Below are 18408 nucleotides of genomic sequence, written 5' to 3'. Positions count from 1 at the left end.
CGCGGAGCGGCTGGGCCCGTGAGCCATGGCCGCTGAGCCTGTGCGTCCGGAGCCTGTGCTCCGCAACAGGAGAGGCCACAACAGTGAGAGGCCCGCATACTGCAAAAAAAAAAAAAAAAAAAAAGTAGCTACTGGAAAATTTTAAATGACACAAGGGGCTCACATGTTTCTCTCTCTCTCTCTTTTTTTAATATTTATTTATTTATTTTGGCTGTGCCTGGTCTTGGTTGCAGCACGTGGGATCTTTGTACGGCATGCGGCATCTTTAGTTGGGGCATGAGGACTCTTAACTGGTTGCGGCACGCATGCGGGATCTAGTTCCCCAACCAGGGAACCCAGGCCCCCTGCATTGGGAGTGTGGAGTGTTACCCACTGGACCACCAGGGAAGTTCCTCACATATTTCTCTTTTTAAAAGTTATTATTATTATTTTTTAGGGGCTCAATATTTCTACCAGGCTAAGGACATATGCCAAAACTTATGTATACTGCTTATACTGTGTCCCAGGCACTATTCTTTGAGCCTTACTTCTATTAGTTCATTTAAATCTTTTCACCAACTGTATGAAGCAGGCACCATTTATGAAGTGAGGGGACAGGCCCAGAGAGGGGGAGTCACTTGCCTGAGGTCACACAGCAGGAAGTGGCAGCGGGTAGGATGGGGTGTATTTGAACCTTGAGGCCTGGCTCCAGAGGTGAAATTCTCAATTGCTTCATTCTATTGCCATTATATCCCTCTCAAATATGTGTGTGTGTGTGTGTGTGTGTGTGTGTGTGTGTGCAGGTAGGATGGGGTGTATTTGAACCTTGAGGCCTGGCTCCAGAGGTGAAATTCTCAATTGCTTCATTCTATTGCCATTATATCCCTCTCAAATATGTGTGTGTGTGTGTGTGTATGTGTGTGTACATTTTGGGGTGTGTATGTATGTCTGTGTTTGTATAATGTATATATATGGTGTGTGTGTATATTGTGCAGACAGACACAGAGGCCCCTGCTTGGGTATCTCCACTCACACTGAAGCATCCTCCAGCCACCCCACACTGTCCTGGGGTTCCCCCCAGGGCCTGCCCTTACCTGAATGGTTTCCTGGGTCAAGGCTGACTTGAAGTCTATGCTCATTTTCTGGACTCTTTCAAAGAAGCCAGAGAGACTCTGGAGAGAGGGGAGAGAAGGGGGGGTCAGAGAACCTCATCCTGGATGGGGGAGCTTGGGGAAAATGGGTGGACAGGGTGAGCTGGGTGGAGGGAATTCCTGCCTCCTGCTCCCTGCTGGGGCCACTCACCTGGCTCTTGATTTCAGGGGGTGCGGTCCAGGTGGGAAAGGAGATCTCTGCAGGGGACAGGACAGCAGTTCATTAGGTGTGAGAGTGTCTGTGCTTGTTGTAGGAGGGGTCTGGGGTCAGGTCAGGACAGGTTACCTTCGCAGGAGATGGTGCCCATTTGCTTATCCTGGAATCCGGGTTTGGGCACCCAGCCTCGGCGGCAGTGACACGTGTATGAACCCACGGTATTGAGGCAGATGGTGGAGTTGTGACACTGATGCTGCCCGGAGCTGCACTCATCCATATCTGGGGACACGAAGAAGGGGGTCTGGCTCTGTCCCAGCCCTGATGAGGCCCCTCTCCTCTCTGTGCCCCTCTTTTTCCCATATTAGTGCCCCCTCCCACCCCCGGAGGTGATGCCACCTGGTGACTGCACATCCTTGAACGGTGGACGCTGAGGTTATTTATGGGAAGTGTGCAGAGTTCTGACACATAGCAGGTGAGCCCCATACAGATAGGCAGGTTGTGATAATATTGAAGTATCTTCGTCTCAGTTAGTAATTAGCTACTGCCTGGAGTCCCTGGGAGCTTTTCTCTTGGCACCCCAGCTCCTTCTCCAGGACCCCCAGATGTTTTGACATTTAGCCTCAAAAGAATTAATGCCTGGCACAGCAGGGCTCCCCCAGCATTCTTTCTGTTTGGTTTGTGTGGGTGCCACTGAATATGTGATCAGATGTTTTGAGTGTGGGTCTCCAAGAACATAGCATCTGAGCTCTGAACCTTGGCAGACAGTGTTGTTTGGGCCGCTGGGGGCCCCAGGAATTGGCTTCCAGCCTGGACGGCAGTGGCACTTATAGGTGCCCACGAGGTTGAAGCAGTGGCTGGAGGTGTGGCATGGGTTTCTCCCCGAGGTACATTCATTCACATCTGAGGACAAAGCCAGAGGGTCAGGTGCTCCCCACTTCCACTTCTCACTGTACCCGCTTATCACTGCCCAGCACCAAGGACCCCACTGTGATTGCACGTGCCATCACCTGGTGACCTTCAACTTCACCCTCAAAGCACCTTAGGGTAGCCTCCCTGCAAGATGGGCAGGGCAGGGGCCATGGTCCCCACTTTATAGTAAAACCAGGAGGGAGACTGAGTCATGGGGTCTGGAAGTCCAGCCCTGGACTGAGGTTCCCCTGCTGGGAACAGGAAGTGACAGCTTCCTCTGCTCGAATGTGACAGATGAGGAAGGGGCGAGGTCTGGGGGATGTTCACGGGGGCAGGGAACTCCACAAGGGAACCCCAGGCCCAGAAGGCTCTGCCGCCTCCCTGTCCTGTGGTGGGACCTTTCGGGGAGGTGAATCCTTGGGCAGGGCCCCGGCAGGCCCTTGGCATTGCAGGAACCTGAGGCTCTTCTCCCTCCTCAGGCTCCAGGGACCACCTCGACTCCTTCTCCAGCTCCAGGCCAGCCTCACACTGTCTTCCCAGGGCCTTCACCTATGCATAGTCTTGGGTCCTTCAGGTTGAGCTCCAAGCCGGGTGGGCACTGGCAGATGTAGTTGCCCTGGGTGTTGATGCAGATGCTGCGGCCTTTACAGACTTTGGGTTTCTGCTGACATTCATCCACATCTGCAAGGAGAAGAGGAAGATGGATGCCTGCAGCTGTGGACAGCCTTCTGGGCTGGGGGTTGGCCACATTTCCTGGCATAGAAGCATCCAGAAGGGCCCACTCTCTCTTCCCCGGTGAGTGGGTCTTTTCTAATTCACATGGAGGCATCCTATGGGTGAGCATGGCGGCCCAGATGTTCTGTTGTCCAGATGTGGCCAGGAGTGACCCAAGTCCTCCCCTGTCTGCCGGCTCTGGCTCTCTCAGCCTCTCTGGGAAGCTCCCAGCTGTGGTGGGGACATCACAGCTGCTTGTGTCCCAGCCTAAGGATTTGGACCAAGGCCTGGGTGTGCCTTCCTGGGAACCGAGTGCAGGAGAAATGCTGTGTTCCCTGAGCAGGGAGGCCCCGTCTTGGCTCCCGGTGATGGACTTTGTCCTGACTCCCCCAGAGTGAGTGCTGCCAGCTGAGTCCTCCTTGGATCCTGGTGACCCTGGCGGGACAGCACTCTTCTGTCCACGCTAACTCTGAGACTCCAGCTCCATGGAGATGGACCAAGACCCACCCCTGAGCCACGCCCCTCAAGGATGAGGCTTTTGGGCAGTGGCACAGAAAATGAGGGCGATGCTGGAAAGGTCAGGGCCACCTGGACAGTGGGCACCAGGCTGTGCTGGACAGTGGGGCTGATGTCTGGCCAGGCAGCCTTGGGCCTGCGAAGGTGCCTTTTTCTGATTCCCACGAAGGCATCGCCTAGATTGGCAGGAAGTGGTGAGAATCCACATCTGGGCAAGGCCTGCAGCGGGCAGTGGCTCACGCATGAAGGGTGGCAGGTGTTTCTGTCATCTTGGCCCTTGGCCTCTCACCAGGGACGTAGACCCGTGGACTCTGCTGAGTGGGGCTCAGCCTCCATCTTCTGTCCCCAGGTGGTCTGGGTCATCATGGGGCCTGGGTTGATCTCTTCAGTAGAGGGTCAGGCCAGGGGCAATGGTCCCTGATGACAGCCTCTCCTGTCACCTGGTCCAGATGGGAGACTCTTTGTTCATCTGATTCTTCCAGTATGTTGAGGGCTCGATGTCACCCTGCCCACCCCTGACACAACATCCTCCCAGGCCCCAGTCATCAGAGCTGCCTCAGGTCCGTGAACTGGAATTACTGGGGAGGGTCAGGGTGGAGCCTTGTGTGGGGAAATAGATGGAAGCTGAGCGGCTGAGAATCGAGGTCAGGGTGCCAGGAGGCATCTTTTCCAGGCAGGTTGCTGAGCCAGGGCAGGGCTGGCCAGGGACGGTGGACCTGTCCTTGAACCTCCCTCCTCCCGCATTTCTGGACAGGGTCCCAGGGTCCACCATGGCCCAGGGTGTCTGAGAGGGCCCCAGAGGGGCAGGTCTCCTCCCAGCAGTCACTAACAGCGGCGAAGAGGGCAGGTATTGTGCTGGAACACACGGTGCTGTGACCTCATTGAATATCTTGAATGCCAGCCCCTCTTTTGTTTCATGCAAATAAGATGCCAGGTGGCCGGGGGGATGTTCCAAACATCTGGAAGTGACCCTCTGCAAAGGGTTCTGAGCCTTGGGGTTCAGAGAGGGTTGGGAGATGAGGTAGGTGCACAGGATGGCCCTCTGATGCCTGGAGAAAGTGGGATGAGGACCCCAGGGAGCAGCCCGTGTCTCCTGCCCATAGCAGACCCCATGGCCAGGACATGGGTGGACACATCCTCAGGTGCGGCAAAGGTTGGGATGCTGAGGAAGGGGTGCACAGACAGTCCAGCTGAGGCAGTCACAGAGCTAGGTCTTCAAGCAGCAAGCTCTGGTCCAAACCAGCAGGCTGCTCTCTTGCAGTCACCCTCCTTGAGGTCCGTAGAGGTCCCTCTCACACCTCACTCTTGTTCATCCGTGTCTCTGCAGGGGCTCACAACAGCGGGTAGGTGGCACGCCCAGTCAAGGCACACTGAGTGGGCTCCATGACCACCATGTGCAGTTGTGCAGGTTGCTGACTGCACAAGGGTGTCCAGCCAAGGAGGCAAGTGGGAGAGGAAAACCAGCTCGCTCTCCATTCCCTAAACACACAGTATTCACCTGGAGATGAGGGACATTTTTCCAATTCACGTGAAGGCTCTGGCCAGGCCACATGTTTCAAGCACAGCATACCCCCACAGAGGCCCCTGTGGACCAGCAGCACCTCCACATAGATGCAGGTCCTCTCTTCCCTCCCACCAGGGAGGCTCTGCTGCCCTCCCTCTGCAGGGCAGGAGGGAAGGCGTTGGGACAAAGGTAGCAGCAGGGTGGGCCTATGGACCCTACTCAGAGTCCTCTGGACCCTGGTCTCAGCCTCCTCCTCACCTCCCACTTTCCCCTCCCCATCCTCAGTATTCGTGTCTAATGCCCTCTCTGGACCCCTCTCTGGAGTCGTGGCTCCTGTCTGTCCATTGCTGGCCCCATCTGCCCCTTTCCCTGCCTGCCTTCCCCCTCTGGAAAGGGGGCAAACCCTGGTGATGTGTGGAGACCAGGCTCCTCCTGGGTCCCTGGTAAGGGGATGGACTGGGACAACTGCTCCTGAGCACCCACCGTGGGGCACAAACCACAGGGATGCCCATCCTGGAAAGGATGCATTAAATCATAGTCATTATAATTTAAACACCCAACAGCCGTCACTGTTTTGTGTTTTCTGATCTCCTATACCTTCCTGGAAATTCTATGAGGTAATAAGCGCCGTTGGTCACCCCCTTTTTACAGATGGGTAAACTGAGGCACAGAGAGGTGAAGTAACTTGTCCAAAATCACACAGTTAATAAAAGGCAAAGCTACTTTTGTTTTTATCTGTAAAAGACAGAGACTCTAAAAAAACAAAACAAAAACATACACTCACAATAGTATTATCACATCTCACATGTTAACAGTGATTTCTGAATAAGTATCCTGGCCAGTGTCACACACACAGCTATCAGGTGGCAAAGCCAGGATTTGGGTCCCTGGCTCATGCTGCCCTGCCTCTCTGTGCAGGTGGGAAAGGCACAGGTACATCTGTCCCAACTCAGACCTGGGTGCTACTACACCTGTAACCAAAGCCCTGACCCTTGGATGCTACAGGAATGACTCAGTATTTGGGTGACCCCAAACCTCATGGATGGAGAAGTGGAAGATGCAGGGTCATTCTTACCTTGACACGTGTTCTCACTCTCATTCTGGAACATTGTTGCCCCAGAAATAAGCTCATATCCTGGGCTGCACATGCAGTGATAGCCCCCTTCCGTGTTCTGGCAGTCTGCTAATTTTCCACAGGACACTGTCATGGGTGGTCCGCACTCGTTGATGTCTGGAACACAGCAGGGCAAAGGGTCACCTCCCAAAGGCGTGAGTTTGGTCAGGGCAGAGATCCCCATCCCCTACCTGGCTCCCCAGCACTGGCCCTGATGGTTAATCGGTGTCTTTTTAGAAAGAATTAGACTCTCAGGCAATACTGCTGAGGCTGGGCTGCGGCTGGAGCAAGCCATTCCTGAAGCTTGTGCAATCAGCTCGGCTCTGCTTGGCCCTCTGGCTGGCACCCCAGATTGGGACACAGTGGGAAGTGATGAAGTGGGGGGTGGGTGGAAGCTCTGCATCCCCCTCCTCAGTCCTGAAAGGGCAAACTGAGGCACAGATTCCAGACTCCTGGAGACCCAGCTCCTCTCTCCCCAGGAAGCCATGTTTATTCATGTCTCATCTCTCCACCTCTCTCATAGCTTTTCCTTTCTCTTTTTTCTGTCCTTGATGATGGTCCTGAGGAGAAAGGCTGAAGCCCCCAACCAACACCCATGTCCCCGCCCCCCACGGGCATTGGACTGTACCCCACAGTCTCTGCACGTCCCTCCATCACCCCCAAGCCTCTGTACCATCACAGCTCTCCAAGGGGTCGGTGAAGATCTCCCCAGATGAAGAATTGAATCCCGGAGTGCAGCGGCAGGTGGTGCCACTGGCACATGAGGAGTTCGCAGGGCACCACGGAGCACAGGCTGTGAGAATGGAGACCTTGGTCAGAACATGAGGGCTGAGTCAGGGGCTGGGGAGGGGGGCAGGATCATCTCCATAAGAAGGGGTGTTGGGGAGGCATGACCCTGGCCTTCCCCCTGCAACAGGCCTCTCTCCTGTTTGGGCTGAGGGGGGTGGGTGAGGGTCTAGGGCCCCTTCCCCAGGCTCCGGCTGTGCACTGAGTTGCTCCCAGCAGACTCACCCATGGTGTTCTGGGACCCAGCTTCCGACAGAGTCAGCAAGACACACAGCACTGGAACAGAGAAGGGGAGGGTCAAGGGGGTCACCAGAGCAGGGAAGGGCAGATGCAATGCTAAGAGAGAAGCAACTGTGGGAAGGGGGCTGTTGGCCCCTCCCAGGCTTGGGCTCTGTCCGTTGCTCAAGGAGAGAGTGAGTACGTGGCACCTCCCAGAGATTGGACACCCGTGGCCAGAGGGTCTGCCACCTGTCACCTGGAGGTGGGTTTCAGAAACTGAGGGATGGAGAAGGGGCCCAAGCACCGAGGGGGCCCTGGCTCCCACGGACCTGTGGGCTCTGTGAGCAGCAGTTCAGTAAACAGACTGGAGCCTGGCAGCCGCAGTTCAAATTCTGGACTGTGGTCAGGTTACCTCATCTCTCAGAGCCTCAGCTTCCCCTTCTGTAGAATGGGGATGGTGACGGGACCCATTTCCTAGAGCAGTGTGAGAAGTAAGCCTGCGACTATCACCTGGTGTGTCAAAGTGTTTACTGTCATCAACGTTTCTTTTCTTTTTTTAAAAAAATCATATGGGATTATAGTTGATTTACAATGTTGTGTTAATTTCAGGTGTACAGCAAAGTGATTCGGTTATACATATACATATATTCATTCTTTTTTTTTTTTTTTTTTTTTTTTGGCCGCACCGCGAAGAATGTGGAATCTCAGTCCCCGGACCAGGGATCGAACCCGTGCCCCCTGAAGTGGAGGCTCAGAATCTTAACCACTGGACCGCCTGGGAAGTCCCACATGTATTCATTCTTTTTCAGATTCTTTTCTCATAGAGGTTATCACAGAATATTGAGTAGAGTTCCCCGTGCAACGTTTCTCTGTGTAAGAATGAGGGGGTTGGAGGCAAAGGACTGGATGTTTTCTAAGATCCTCCCCGCCCCCGAATCTAAGATCCTCCAGCCCGCACACCCGTCCTCCGGGACACAGGTGCATGCACACCATGCCCACAACATCTGTCAGCCCTGATGGCTGTCTTGAGACCCAGTGGTGACACTTCACCCCAGCCTCCCCTGCGCACAGGAAGATGCTGTGGGCTCATGTTGGGGGTGGTGCTGAATGAGCACCTCCTCCCCGGCTGTACCTGCTGCTCAGGGGCACCCCACTCTCAGGGCCTCCTCAAGTCATCAGGGGCTTTAGAGATGGGGATCTCCTCACGGTTCACCAGAGAGAGACAGACAAGAAGACAGAGATGGAGAGAAAACAGAGATGAGAGAGAGGGAGAAAGAAACAGAGACAGAGAGATGAGGAGAGACAGATGGAGAGAAACAGAAGTTAAGACAGTGATAGAGAGGGACAGAGAAACAGGACACTCAGAGAGAGACAGAAATGGCAGAGATTGGACAGAGAGACACAGATATGGAGACTGAGAGCGAGATAGAGAAAAACAATTAGAAAGGGGGTGGGATGGAAACAGAGGGAAACGGAGCGAGGCGGGGAGGGCAGCTCAGCAGCAGGTGGAGGCATGGGGAGGGCTTGGGGGAGGCGTCCAGTCCCTGCCCACGTGGGAATGCCAGGGAGGCAGCGCAGACCCCAACAATCCAGGGAGACCCAAAAGGGGCCGTGGGTGGAGGGATGGGGGCCCAGAGGAAGGGCAGGCATGAGTCACTTCCTGGGCCAAGGGAAGGGATGACTCATAGCTCGTTGCCTTTGGAGGGAGCTCCCAGGGGAATTCTGGGGTCCATCATCATGAGCAAAGCTTGCGGGGCTGTCAAGGGCTGGAGGGTCCTGTGTTAATTTCAGGTGTACTGCAAAGTGATTCAGTTATACATATACATATATTCATTCTTTTTTTTTTTTTTTTTTTTTTTTTTTGGCTGCACCGCGAAGAATGTGGAATCTTAGTCTCCCGGCCAGGGATCGATCCCGTGCCCCATGAAGTGGAAGCTCAGAATCTGAGGGTCCCCTGACCGCTCAGTGTACTGCAAAGTGATTCAGTTATACATATACATATATTCATTCTTTTTTTTTTTTTTTTTTTTTTTTTTTTGGCTGCACCGCGAAGAATGTGGAATCTTAGTCTCCCGGCCAGGGATCGATCCCGTGCCCCATGAAGTGGAAGCTCAGAATCTGAGGGTCCCCTGACCGCTCAGCCCCTAGGTCCAAACTTGATACCCCTCAGGATGGCAGTGGGCAAGAGTCCCTCCCAGAAGCACTCCCAGCCAGGGTAAACTGAGTCTGGAATGTCCTTCCCCTCCCTCGTGTGAGGATTTCTCTCGTCCTCCTCTCCGGTCACCGGGCTTGGCTAGTTTGCCCCTCGGCTGGGGCTCAGTTCCTCTTTGCACGACACACCACAAAATGACCTTCCCTGGTAGGATGGCACCTGGGCTGATTTGTCCCCAGCTCCCAAAGTCCACAGTAGCAACTTTCACGTTCACAACTGCCCTGTTTGTGTCCATTCTGCAGATGGACAGACTGAGGCTTGGAGCCCAGAAAAAGATTCAGGAAGAATCTGGTGAACAGAGGAGCTTGGAAAAGGTGGAATTGATGGGGTCAAGGTCCCCAGATGCTGCAGGGGGATGGGACGGTTGTTTCGTGCCCTGTGACCTCTGCCTCGGCTGGGCACTGCTCCCGCACCACGGAGGCTCTTGGGCCAGGACTTCTCCATCTGGGTCCCTGGAAGTCACCCAAACAGGAGCTGGGAGTGGAGCGGCTGGTCATCTGCTTCCAGTCTCATCTGGTCTGCTTGCCCCCTGCCGAGCCCTGAGCCGTAAGATTCCTGGGGTGGGGACGGGTCAGTCATCCTCTCCTTGCTCCTCCTGCTAAGGACCTCCCAGTCTACCCCCCAGACCAGCCAGTGAAATAATAATAATAATAATAATAATAATAATAAATACCGTTTACTTAATACTTAATTCTGTGAACCAGGAATAGTTTGCATACGAACTCAGTTAACCTTTAACACAGTCCTATAAAGTGAAGACCAGTCTTGCCCCATTTTACAGATGTGGAAAGTGAGACTCAGGGGCTGCGAGATCTGGCTCCGGTGACACACCGCCCCCCCATCAGGTGTGCCCCACACAGATTCCAGTTTCTTGCTTCCCAGTCTGGGAGCCACTGGGCTCACGCCTGCCATCCCGGGCCAGCACGGGGACACCCGTCCCCGTGGCCTGAGGAAGCTCTGGTAGGTACCCCAAATGCCATTTCTTCATTCTCTTTGTTGCTTGGTTGCTCTGGCAACCAGCTGCCCAGGATAACCGGTAGAGCCACCATGGGTGGGGCGGGAAGGGAGGCCCTGGGGAAGTCGCAGCAAAAGTCAAGTTCAAACCCTCCACTGGCAAAGTCCTTTCCACCCACAGCTGAGTCCAAGCTGGGCCCAAGGGAGCCAGAATGAGGGTCTCTGGGGCTGCCCCTTGCCACTGAGACAGTGGGGGACAGGTTGGGGGTACCCCCTCAGTGGGGAGGTCCCACCGCCAACCCCCCGGCCCTCCAGCCCTGCAGCGCTCCCCTATGCCCGGCTGTCTTCAGGAGTCCCAGCACTTGCTTTTTGCCCCTCTCCTTCCCCAAACCTGTTTCCCCGCTTTGGGAGCAGCCTCCAGAGTGGCTCCAGTAGAGAGCTCAGAGATTTCTCTGCGAGAGGGGGCAGGCTCTTAGAGCACCCTGAGGGACCCTGCCACGGCTTGGGGGTGCTGGGCACTACCAACCCCTCTCCCCATGTGCCCTGAACGCCTGCCTGACCATGTGGCTTCCTCCGAGGCTGGCCCCAGAGCCGCCAACCGCACTTCGCGTTTCTCCCCTGGGAAGAGGGGGCCGGAGCACCACATGGTGCTGTCAGGGGCTCCCTTGCTGCCTGTCCCCACCCCACGGGGCCCCAAAATTCTCACCGTGAAAGACGAACAAGGCAACGCTGTAGGGGCCTCCCATGGTCTAAGCTGCCCGCAGGGGAAGCGGAAAATAGGGCAGGGCTTCTCTGTGTCTCCAGGCTGGGCAGCTGTGCAGGCTTCCCCAAGGCCCGCCAGCCGTTTATGAAGGCGGGGGCAGTCACTGGCCCAGGGCCCTCCCTGGAACTGGCGGGGCAGCTGAAAGCCAACAGGAAAGTGCAGTGAAAACAGACCCAGGGACGCTATGTGTGCGCACGCACCCACCCCCCCACCCCACCCCCCCCACGCACCCACACACACACTCTCAAACGTGGCACAGAGGTACAACTTGCCCCTTGAGTGTCTGAACTCTCTGGCCCCTGTGTACTCGGGTTGGCTGATCCCAGGGGCAAGGAGGAAGTCTTGCCTTGTCTGGCATTGAGGCTGGGGAGGAGCCACGTCAGAAATAATAGCTCAGGGCACCCACGTTGGGGGGCCACCCTGTCCTCGCTGCCTCGTCGTGCTGAGTCTCCAGGGCCAGCCTCTGAGCTAACAGGACCCTCCTCCTCCGTCTTCCAGATGAAGAAACTGAGGCACAGAGAGGCCAGAGTCCAAAGAAAAGCTGGGGGAGGGGCACAAAGGGGCCCTCATGGATGCCAGGCTGGTGCCAAGAAGAGAAACTGCTGGACCTCGGGGCCACCATGCTCCTGGAGCTGGCCTTTCTGGGTCAGCGTTTCACCTGGTAGGAAACTTATATTTGGGGCATTCCTGGGCCCTGCACTAATCAACAGAGAATCACATGATAGGAGAGTTGTTTCCTTTTCAAGTAAGTCATATGACTGGTTTATCTTGAGCATTTTTTTTAAAAACACTATTATTAAACAAAACAAAACAAAACACTATTATTTAGAAAGCACTTAATCTGAGCCAGGCCTGATTTGCCTAGAGTTATCTCTTTATCTATTTTAACTCATTTATTCCTCGAAATACCTTCGAGGCAGGTGTTGCTATGATTCCCATTTTGCAGAAGGGGGAAACTGAGGTGCAGGTAACAAATGGCTAAGCAGAGATCCACAGGTAGGCAGCTCAGTCCCCAGGTCCCTGCAATGTGCCCAAGGTCCATGAGAAAGTCTCTATCAGGTGCTAACACCTTGGTGGCCCTGAGGTTTATCCAGCTAGAATCCACGGCTTTATGTTCCTTGTGTTCTTATTTATTTTTAAATTTACAGACTAGTTGAGGCAGAAGGGTTTCCCAATCAGGACATCAATATAAAGATTCTTTTTTTTTTTTTTTTTTTTTTTTTTTTTCTCCCATTGCGGGGCACAGGCTCCGGACGCGCAGGCTCAGCGGCCATGGCTCACGGGCCCAGCCGCTCCGCGGCACGTGGGATCCTCCCAGACCGGGGCGCGAACCCGGTTCCCCTGCATCGGCAGGCGGACGCGCAACCACTGCGCCACCAGGGAAGCCCTAAAGATTCTTTTTTAAATGAATGGATTCAAGGATGCAACAGCTTAGAAAATTAAATAAAATATTAAGTACATAATAGTTTAAAAGGGGAGGATTGCAGTCATGGAGAAAAAAGGTCACTCATGGCCAAAGGCAGAGAAGCATTATCCCAGGGATGGTGGAGCACCCCCAGTCCTAAAATTAACCCCTTCCTGCTCTTGCTGTCCCTTTGACCTGGACAGGGCATAGAAAGGGGTGCCATCAGGGTAACTGAGGTCTCTCTGTGCCTCAGTTTCCTCAGGGGGAGGGGAGTGGACATGGGAGGAGACTGGGAGGGGAGGGGGCCAGACCAGGCCCAAGGTGGATTTTTGGCTTTTTTCCCTTAAAGCTGGAAATTCCAGGGCTGGACATGCCCCCACCTCCCCCCAACAGGCCCACAGGTCTGACAGCTGGTGCTTGAAAAAGCTGGAGGGTAGGGGTTCCAGCCTGGGGGATCCTCTGCCCAAGGGTTGCAATCATGCCTTCTCCTCCACCAGGGATGTGTCTTGGGCCCTTGGAGCAGGTCTAACCATCCTGGGACTCAGTTTTCCTTTCTGGTGAATTGGATTCTAATCCCTGCCTACTGGCCTCACAGAACAGGGTAAGGAAGGAACCAGTGATATAGGAGAGAAGGATTGGGGAAGGCACGAAGAGGGACATTCCCACCCCACCCCCACTCCTTTCCCCTCCAAGTGGCCCAAGGGTGCCTGGGAACACCTGAGTCAGATCTCATCCCTCCTCTACTCAAGCACCCTCCATGGCTCTCACCTCACTCAGAGTAAAACCCCAAGTCCTTCCTCAGCCCATAAGGCCCGGCCTGCTCTGCTATGTCACCTCCCTGCCCTCACCTCCTCCCATTCTCTCCTCGGTAGCTTGGCTACAGTTTTCCTTATGGAGAACACCAAGCATGGCGTGACCTCAGGGCCTTTGCACAGGCTGTTGCCTCTGCCTGGAGCACTCTTACCCAGAGAATTAGATAACCTCATGGTTCGCTCCCTCCTCTCCTTCATGTTTTTGCCCAAACATTCCCTGACCAACCCCCCACCCCACCCCCCCGTCCCCATGTCATAAATGTAATCCTCTGAATATTCCCTACTTCCTCAGTTCTCTGTAGCCCTTCACCATCCCCCCATCATGAAATTTACCTACTTAATTTGTTTACTGTCTGCCCCCCACCCTGCCTAGACTGTCAGCCTGGAGGGCAGGACTTTGGTCCATTTGTGTCTCTGTAGAACCAGAGCAAAGCCTGCACCCAGTAGGGCTGCATAATTAGTAATACTACCCTCCACTGAAGGAAGCCCACTACAGGCTTCATGATCTTGCCCCTGCTGAGGTGTCACAGTGTTTCTCCCCCTTTCCTCTGCCCTGAAGTTCCAGCCCCAAAGCCCTGGACAATCTCGAGACCTCTGTTCCACAACGGTGTGAGGTAGGGACATGCATCCCTGTTTTTCAGATGGGAAACCAGCACCTGGGGGGTTGGGCCACTGGCCTGAGATTCCTCAGCTAGGATGTAGCAGATCCAGGACTAGTCAGCCAATCATAATGATAGTATTATTTATTATATTATATTTTTATTTTTATTATTAAAGCTGCCATGGTAACACATCATCACAGTGGATGACAGTATTCATCCAGCGCCTACTGTATGCCTGGCTGCCCTCTAATCACTTTGCAGGGATTGAACTCATTTATCTTCCCAGTAGCCTAGAAGACAGGTGCTGTGATTTCCATTTGGCAGATGGGGAAACTGAGGCACAGAGTAGTCAAATGACATGCACAGTCACAGGGCACCACCATCTCATATCAGAGGTCCTGGGCAAACCCAGCCTCTTTTTCTTTTTATTTTTTTAAAATCTATTTAGTAATAAGTGAGAGTGGTGCTGTGGGAGATCATGTACCTTTTTTTTTTTTTTTGGCCGTGCCACATGGCTTGCAGGACCTTAGTTCCCTGACCAAGGATCGAACCCATGCCCCCTGCAGTGGAAGGATGGAGTCCTAACCACTGGACTGCCAGGGAATTCCCCATGTTTTGGACCGTGTGGTCTTGGGCGGGTGATGTGGCCTCTCTGGGCCTCAGTTTCCCCATCTATGAAATGGTCAGAACCTCGCAGCAGGGCTGGTGAAAATCATAAGAGAGTGAGTGGATTGCAGGGATGTAGCTGAGAGTAGACACTCAGTGAACTTCAGCAGTGGCTGTTAGGATGATACCCTTTTCTTTGCTGCCCTCTGCAGTGGGGAGGGAGATGAGGGGACCCCAGTGTCCTGCCCCCTGGCTTCTTGTGCCATCAGCCCATGCCCAGCACCCTCGCAAGCCCAGGCTGAGAGAGGGGGTCAGATGGGGTCTTCGGGCAGAGGGGGCATAACAGGAAGCCCCCTGGAAGGGAGACAATGGCAGAGGAAGGGGCCGGGCCAGCCCCCATGCGGATGAGCCCAGCTGCTGGCTCCAGGAGGACGGCACAGCTATTGTGAGGCCAGACAGCTGTCCCTGCGCCAGGAAACCCCATGGAGTGAGGGAAGGGGGTGGGAGGCCAGAGGCTGATGGCCTTCAACCTGGGGAAAGGCCCAACAATGGGCCCATTGTCTCCTCCTGCAGGCTGGACACCTGGATTCCCTTGAGGCCAGGCCTCCAGAATCCACCTGACCAGGGACTCCTGGTGCAGACTCAGCCCTGCCCCAGCTGGCATCCTCCTAAGCCCTGGCCTCCACCTGGCCCGGCCCAGCCTGGGGAGTTGGGAGGCAGCAGCAGAGCTGGGCCGTATTTATAGTTCCCTGGCACTGCTGAGCAAACTCCTAAATATAGAAGCTGAGCTATTTGGGGCCACGGCCCTGGGGCAGAGTGGGGGGGTGGCACTGCACATGTGCCTATTTAGCCCGGGCCCCCAAGACTGCTCAGGTCTCTCAGTCTCCCGGGGCTGGGGCTATGGGGGTCTCAGGGGCACTATGTACCCCATTTGAATGGGGGATAGAGGGAGATGTGGAGGAGGAGCCCAAAGCCAATGAGAGGTGAAGCAAGAAGCTGTGATGCCTTAGAGGGCTGCATTTAGGGCCAAGGAAGGGGCACGGGGTCCCAGCGCCCTGTTCCACCTCACCCCGAACTGACTGAGATAAGAAAAGTAGGTTGAGCTATCACCTCAGTGTTCTCAGCTTATAGGAAATGAAGGCCTTCAGGAAATTGTAAGGGCACCCTCAAACCCTAAACACACCCCAGCACCTAGCAACCCACTTCCCCTTCCCCAGCAGCATTGAGCTCACTGGTGGCCCCAAGGAAGTGGGCAGTGACATGGGCTAGGGATGGGGTGGGGCTATAAATAGCTGGTTTATAAGCAGCTGCAGGGCCAACAGGGCAGCCGATGGCCTCGGGTCAGAGAGGGCTCCTCAGGGGTAGCCAGACCGCAAAGTGTCCCAACTTCACCCCTCCCCCACAGCGATCCCCAAGATTTGGGGAAGTAAGAGGGAAGAGAGAGGTGAGTTGCTTAAAAGCAGCAACACCAATGATTCTTTCAAGGCAGCACATTAACAAGATGGCTGTTAAGACTTTAATAGAACGTTAATGTTTCCTCAGTAGTAACTGGAGAAACAGTGGAATATTACACGGCTGTGAAAAAGAACCCCGGGGGTCAGCTGCCAGATGGCTGGGTCCTGGCAACACACTCCTTTCTTCATTTTAAAAATTGGATGCAGTGCAAAAATTTTAATTTGCAGCTGGACAGGTTTCGTAGTAGAATCTTGATCCACCCCCCCCAGCTTTATTGAGGTATAACTGACAAATAAAATTGTAATATATTTAAAGCCTGTGACATGATGATTTGATCATAGTCGAATCTTGAGCAAAAAAGAAGTCCCCAAAGCCCATCTGAAAGCCACCCGAGTCATAAAGCTCAGACAGAGAAATTGATACAAGATAAGTTTTCAGCATACCAACTTGTCTAAGAAACCTTAAAAAAATAAAGGAGTGGGACTTCCTTGGAGGCATAGCGGATAAGACTTCGCGCTCCCAATGCAGGGGACCCAGGTTCGATCCCTGGTCAGGGAACTAGATCCCACATACATGCCACAACTGAGAGTTCACATGCAACCACTAAGAAGCTGGCAAGCCGCAACTAAGGAGCCCTGGAGCCGCAACTAAGGAGCCCACCTGCCGCAACTAAGACCCGGTGCAACCAAATAAATAAATATTAAAAATAAATAAATAAAAATACAAGTGATTATTATAAAAAAAAGAAAGGAGTGAGAAAATAAGAAACAGAATTCAGGGTGGTGGAGGGAGAGGGCAGGGCCATCTCCTACTTCTTGTTGAGGGCTTGTGGGTATACCTTATGGAATTAAAAAAAATTAACGAGTAAAGTAAAGTGGGTCATGGATAGACCCATGGTCGTGAGAATGACATTTCATCAATTCTGTGAACCAGGCCCTGCAAACAATATTTTGAAATTTTAAAATATTTAAAGGCTTTAACGAGAAGCATTTAGAGGAAGCAAAAGAAAGAAAGACAGCTGGAGGTGGCCAGAAGTGGGGAGGCACAGCTGGGGAAGGGGGGCAGCTGGGGGGTGGTGGGCGGTAGGGGTGGGAGAGGGGGGAACTGGCAGCCTCCCACAGGAAGGTCTGCAGTCCCGAGCTGGGAACAGTGTGCAAGTCTCACTGCCGTTTCCACCTCTTTCTCACAGCTCTTGGCTTCTTCCCCATTCTGCAAGGGCTTCTGGGAGCTGCAGTCTGGGAGCCGACAATGCCCAGTGAGGGTGGACTCCGGCCTCCCAGGGCCACTGCAAGGGGGTCCTGGAATGTGGGGTGAGGCGGGGAAGGAAGGGGGTTTAGGCTAAGTGCCCTCGTCAGTTTCTCCCCATGACTCATTTTCCCCATCTAGGCCCCCACCTCACGGGTTTCCAGGGTTATGGACTGTGAGATCACAGGCGCTGCTGATGGTCATGAGCAGTCCTGGAAAGAAGTGCTGTGTTCTGGGCAGGGGCTTTGGGAGGAATAAACCCATCTCCAGTCTTCTATCAGATGGGGGTCTGCTTTCAACAGTTCTGGCAAACAGTCTGGCACTTCCTCAAAAAGTCAAACATAGAGTTACCTTATGAGCTAGCAATTCCACTTTTAGGTCGATACCTTATAAAGTTGAAAACAGGAACTCCAACACACACTTGGACACCCACATTCATAGTAGTGTGTTTAGAAACTGCCAAAGGGTGGAAACAACCCAAGGGTCCATGGATGGATGAATGGATAAACAAAATGTGGTCCAGGGACTTCCCTGATGGTGCAGTGGTTAAGACTCCGCATTCCCAAGGCAGGGGGCTGGGGTTCGATCCCTGGTCAGGGAACTAGATCCCACATGCGTGCCACAACTAAGAGTCCACATGCCACATCTAAGGAGTCTGCGTGCTGCAACTAAGACCTGGAGCAACCAAATAAATAAATAAATAAATAATGGGGTGCATCCACACGATGGAACATTATTCAGCCATAAAGAAGAATGAAGTTCTGATATATGCTGCAAGATGGATAGAGGTGGAAGTTGCACAACACTGTTGAATGTACTAAATGCCACTGGGTTGTTCACTTTTAAATGGTTAATTTTATGTCACGTGAATCTCACCCCAATTTCAAAAAATCCTGAGCCGGTCATGGCAGTGTTCCCCCAACCCCACCATGGGTATCTCTCCTGTCACAAATTCTCCTTTGTGGCTCATAGGTCTCCCCTCATTTCATCTTTTCACTGCCCTGAGATGAATTAGGCATTACGTTCCTCCTTTTACAGATCTGACAGTCATGCATTCACTCAACAAACATAGCATACCAGGCTCTGTTATTGCATACTGTTCTAGGTACTGGGGGCGTGCAGGTGTGAACAAGCCAAACCCAAATCTCTGCCTTGTGGGACTGATGTTTCATCACAGGAGAGGACTGTGAACATGATAAATAAGAAATTACGGAGAATGTTAGGAATGGGAACATTAAGCAGGTTAATGAAAGGGGGGTGTGCTGGGGGGTTGCTGAACTAAATACGGCGGTCAGGGAAGGCCTC

At 53.6% G+C, this 18408-nt stretch overlaps 1 protein-coding gene across 3 annotated transcripts in view; it reads right to left on the bottom strand.

The window, feature by feature from the left end:
- Positions 1 to 11150, bottom strand: part of ADGRE5 (adhesion G protein-coupled receptor E5) — a 16450-nt gene extending 5300 nt beyond the window's left edge. The window contains exons 1-9 of one of the 3 annotated variants that reach the window (XM_007129424.4): positions 10922 to 11150; positions 7056 to 7106; positions 6718 to 6837; positions 6006 to 6161; positions 2746 to 2877; positions 2041 to 2187; positions 1417 to 1566; positions 1282 to 1328; positions 1074 to 1151 (exon numbers count right to left, since the gene is read on the bottom strand). In XM_007129424.4, coding sequence (XP_007129486.1) covers positions 1074 to 1151; positions 1282 to 1328; positions 1417 to 1566; positions 2041 to 2187; positions 2746 to 2877; positions 6006 to 6161; positions 6718 to 6837; positions 7056 to 7106; positions 10922 to 10961 — 921 coding nt within the window. In that variant the 5' untranslated portion in view covers positions 10962 to 11150. The remainder of the gene's footprint in view (positions 1 to 1073; positions 1152 to 1281; positions 1329 to 1416; positions 1567 to 2040; positions 2188 to 2745; positions 2878 to 6005; positions 6162 to 6717; positions 6838 to 7055; positions 7107 to 10921) is intronic. The other 2 variants (XM_007129422.4, XM_007129423.4) reach the window with 2 other exon arrangements.
- Positions 11151 to 18408: the final 7258 nt, after the last annotated feature.

Source organism: Physeter macrocephalus, unplaced genomic scaffold (assembly GCF_002837175.3).
Source record: "Physeter macrocephalus isolate SW-GA unplaced genomic scaffold, ASM283717v5 random_169, whole genome shotgun sequence".
Lineage (NCBI taxonomy): Eukaryota > Metazoa > Chordata > Mammalia > Artiodactyla > Physeteridae > Physeter > Physeter macrocephalus.
The sequence above is the reverse complement of the archived record's forward strand: the minus strand, read 5'-3'. Positions and strand labels throughout refer to the sequence as shown.